Source organism: Trichechus manatus, unplaced genomic scaffold, assembly GCF_000243295.1.
Source record: "Trichechus manatus latirostris isolate Lorelei unplaced genomic scaffold, TriManLat1.0 scaffold00011, whole genome shotgun sequence".
NCBI classification, from domain to species: Eukaryota; Metazoa; Chordata; class Mammalia; order Sirenia; family Trichechidae; genus Trichechus; species Trichechus manatus.
Window position 1 is genome coordinate 29066397 of NW_004443947.1, and position 4678 is coordinate 29071074.

The window sequence follows — 4678 nt, forward strand, 5'->3', positions numbered from 1 at the left end:
TTATTCTTATTGACTCTCCTTTGTAGATGACTTTTCGTTTATCCCTAGCCGCTCTTAAAATTGTCTCTTTATCTTTGGTTTTGGCAAGTTTGATTATAATACGTCTTGGTGACTTTCTTTTGGAATCTACCTTATGTTGGGTTCGATGAACATCTTGGACAGATATCTTATCTTTCATGATATCAGGGAAGTTTTCTGCCAACAAATGTTCAACAGTTCTCTCTGTATTATCTGTTTTTCCCCCCGTTCTGGTTCTCCAATCACTCGCAGGTTATTCCTCTTGATAGAATACCACATAATTCTTATGGTTTCTTCTTTTTTTGTTTTAAATCCTTTTATCTGATTTTTCCTCAAATAAGTTGGTGTCAAGTGCTTTATCTTCAGTCTCATTAATTGTCACTCCTATCACTTTCTATTGAGTTGTCTAATTCTGAAATTTTATTGTTAATCTTCTGGATTTCTGATTGCTGTCTCTATGGATTCTTGCAGCTTGTTAAATTTGTCATTATGCTCTTGTCTAATGTTTTTAAGTTCCTCTATTTCATGTTCTCCGTTTTGCTTAATTTCCTTCCTGAGCTCTTGAAATGTTCTGTATATTAATCTTTTGTATTCTGCCTCAGGTAATTCTAAGAAATTTTCTTCCTCTGGAAGATTTCTAGAATCTTTATTTTGGGAGCCTGCTGAAGCCATCATCGATTACCTCTTTATGTGATTTGATATTGACTGTTGTCTCCCAGCCATAAATAAATTATTATATTTATTTATTTTAAGTTTGCTTACTGTGTCCTAGCTTCTTGTTTTTTTTTTCTTTGATATGCCCAAATAGTCTGCTCATGTGAGCTTGTCTGATCACCAGTGCCCCTGAAGGTCCACCATCCTGCCACCAGGTGGCCAGATCTGCCACTAAGTATGTGAACCCAGGAGTCTGCCTACTCCTCCTATTTGGATTCAGCTCAGGTGTCCAGGTAGTCAGCCAAGTGTATGGTGCAGGCGCTCACCTACAGTCTTAGACAGGCACGAGTGGATTGGTGTAGGCACAGGCATCCAGCTGCAGCAGGGGTACACACGCTGAGCAATGCAGGGGGCTGACGGCTGCCTCCGAGTGTCCAGGAAGAAAGTGTGTCCCTGTTCCCTAGAGCGCGTAGGTGGTTGGGTTTTGCAGTCAGACTATGAGCACCCAGGCTGTTGGCTGTAAGGACTGGGGGGCACCTCTTATTCTTGGGCTCCTATTGCAGGTGGGTAGGTGGCGTGGGTGGAGCCACCAGTTGTCAGGCCCCTTATGTGGGTAGATGAAGACCTTCCTTAATGGGCAGTGCAGTGTCAAATATCATGAACCTGCCACTTCAGAGGTGAAACAGTTGAAGTTAGTCTTCAGGTATATACTGTGTTGTACTGTGGTAACGAGGGCCTACGCTGTTGAAATGGGCCCACACAAGTCTGTGCAGGGGGAGAGGCACTCAGAATCCATGGATCCCTTATGCCTGTGCCTAGGCAAAGGAGCTGCGCCTACCCTGAGTTCCTGGCTTAGGGGAGCCGGCAGATTATTTTCTCCCACAGTTTGTTAATTTGTTCCCTCTGCAAGGCCGGGAGAATGGCTCAGGGCACGTGATGGGTCCTACTTCCGGCCCAGGGGACTCGGCAGTCCCTGAAGCCATCCTGAACCCACTGCAGAGCAGGGAGCAGGGAGGTAAATGGGAGAGAGGTTTTTCCCCTAAGGGGAGTGTTTTTGACCTGCATGGTAGGTCAGATGCAACTACTTGTCTTTCACCGGATCAAGGGCTGCTTCTCACTGGTTCTGGATGGCTGAGTAGACTCTCTGCAGCTGAGTCTCACCCAGTGTGGAAAACGCCTCCCAAGCGCTGCTGCTTCCCTGCCTCACTGTGTACTAAGAGCTCGTTCTGCTGGAAGAGCTCATGTTCTCCCCAGATCAGGTCTGGCAACTCCTCGCTGCTTCCAAACCATCTCTCTGTCCCTGTCACTCAGTCCGATTCCTCAACTTTGCCTTTGATGTTCAGGGCTCCTTGATTGTCATATATAATCGACTCAGTTGTTTTTTCGGGTCTTTGTTGTAAGAGGGACCACTGGAAGTGCCTGACTACTCTGCCAGGTTGGCCCCGCCTCGCTGGATTCCATGTTTTAAGAACTCTGTCTTGTAAATGAATTGTCCAAACAGTTCAGACTTTTGATGATCTGTTTAAACATGTTTATTCAAGTTTTAGTGGAGAAAATATATTTGATAATTGGTTAGGTTTTAAATATAAATTAAAATTTTAACTACTGGACGGTTAGCTCTCCAGTTTTAAATTAAAAAGAAAATTACCATCAAGGAAATGCTTTTAATTCCTTAACTACATAGTTCTTCTTGAATAGTCAGGGAAGCTCTTCTGATCATTTAAACAAAATTTTTTACATATATGTATATATGTAAACAGATATATATATGTATGTGTGTGTGCGTATATGTATATGTTTGTGATTTAGTAGTTGACAGAATGGTAGAGTTGAAAGAGGCTTATATAGAAAACCAGGAGTCCAGTCGTGTCCTGGACCTGCCCTGATTTGCTTATAACCCTGGACCTAGCATTTGCTGCCTTGGCAATCTCATTATCTTCACATGCAAGGTAGGAGATTTAACTAGATCACCTCTGAGGTCTCTCTTGGGTGTATTTGGTATGTCACACTGAAGTTCAAAAAAGAGTGAGTACTTGCCATTGCTAAATCCAAAAAACGTCATTTCACTTGATATGGGTTCCTTATTGCTATTTTGAGTTGCTTGTTCATGCTTAATGGATTTTGAACACTCTTATCCTTGAAATAGTACATTTTTATCTTAATGTAATGACTCTTTGTTGTTATTCTTCTGGAAGGTGAGAGAGCCTGTCAGATATAAGTGAAGTCTGGCAAACTGAGCATAATGATTCTATAACACTTTTCGTAAATATGTCTGCTTGTGCCAGATAGAAATATATCTATACTGTGTCATCTTTGAAAGCAGTATTCCTTGTTTATGTTTGTGAGCAGCCATCTCGTGTTCACTGATTGCATTGAGACCATGGAAGAAGAGTTATCACAATGGGCTGGAAATCTGATAGGTGCAAGATTCACAGCCTTCTGAAATCATTCTTCAGTAATTGATTGTAAAATACTGGAACAGAATCAACCCATTCAGTCAGGGACTAAATAAGCTTTTAATGCTGAATTTGAGCAGGATGCAAGGAACAGCTACGATTTTTGATGGGCAAGTTGGACAAAAATGTCGCTATTCTTTTTTGGTGCTGTTGTATCATTTTAAGAGCTACATCTTTTTTCCCCCTATAATGGAGCTTATTGAGATGGTCAAGTGTGTGTTCTTATTTGCCAGGCTGTGAATTCAGTTAGGTTGTAAATATTAATCTGTTTTTCTGTTGTATTATAGAATATTTTCTTATGTATGGTGATATTTTCTTTTTCTTGCTTTTTTAAATCCTGACAGGCATCAAACAGTGCTTCCTACATCCAAGATGCCTTTCAGCTACTCTTACCAGTCCTGGAGATCTCCCTCATTGAGAGCAAGACTGAATCGCTGCAGGCATGAGCTGCAGGTGCACTGGCCTTCGTTAGAACATTGAAGAACAGAGGAGATTCGACCTGGCCTTATGGTGAGGCCAGGAAGTACCACTTTCTTCTGGATGCCCCTGCAGAAGTGAGGGAAAGAGTTTATTTTAGTATTGAAAAATTCAGGAGAGAGCAATCTTAAAGAGGAAATTTATTGCCTTACTACTTGGCTGAAGTAGTCAGGCCCTCACACTACCATTCCCAGTTGTTATAATTAAATTTGAAAAAAACCTTTTGTAGGAAGTCTCAAAATGGCTCTAGATAAAGGTCAGTGGGACACTTAGGCAAAAATGCTGTTCTGTCTTTTATGTGATGCAAAACACTAAGTTTTGTCATGAATATAATTAGTCGTTATCCAAAAGAGAAAGAACTTAATTTAGCATTCTAGAATTTATATGCTTGGCCCATTAATGGCATCTGCTTTCTCCTTTCTAGAGTAAAATCTATGCCTGTAAGAAAACTGAGTGTGTATAAAGCTCTGTAATGATTACTTTTTATCATGAGAATTTTTGGAAATGGTTAGGAAGTTGCATCTGCTCTTTTATTCTTAGCGGATATTTGGCATTAAGGAGAAAGCTGTAGAATACAATATTTGTAGCCACATAAATTAACTATTGCAATGTGCCTTTGGCTTCAAATAGCCCCCTAACCCCCACCCTAGATGATAAGCCTCAAGTTATAACTGACCCCCAACTTAATGGATTCAAGACTAATAAGTGCAACTTACAGAAATGGTTTCGTGTTTGCAGATATTCTGCATCTCCAGGATATTTTTCACGCATACCCTATATGCAGAATAAATTCTGTAACGGCCAACTCCAAAGGAGTGTTGAAGTTCTTCTAGTAATGGGGTTTTTATTGTTTGAATATTGTTGAAGCGGACTGTAGAGTCCCATAGAAATGATGTTCATTTATAACAGGATTTAACCTATAAGACACAATCTGTTTTTTTCTCATTCTTTTTTGTTTGTTTGTTTTAATGTATTTTTTAGCATGTTTTTAGATGTAACTTTTATCCTTAAGGTCTTAAGCTTCTTTTGCTCAGTTCAACAACTTAAGAGACTATTAAGATGCCATCTTCCTA

The 4678-nt window shown here is 40.4% G+C and overlaps 1 protein-coding gene across 4 annotated transcripts in view; it reads left to right on the plus strand.

Moving 5' to 3' along the window:
- Window positions 1–4105, plus strand: part of FAM114A2 (family with sequence similarity 114 member A2) — a 45983-nt gene extending 41878 nt beyond the window's left edge. For all 4 annotated transcript variants that reach the window (XM_023726592.1, XM_023726598.1, XM_023726593.1 and 1 more), the window contains exon 14: window positions 3473–4105. In XM_023726592.1, the coding sequence (XP_023582360.1) occupies window positions 3473–3574 (102 nt within the window). In that variant the 3' untranslated portion in view covers window positions 3575–4105. The remainder of the gene's footprint in view (window positions 1–3472) is intronic.
- The last annotated feature ends 573 nt before the right edge of the window (window positions 4106–4678 follow it).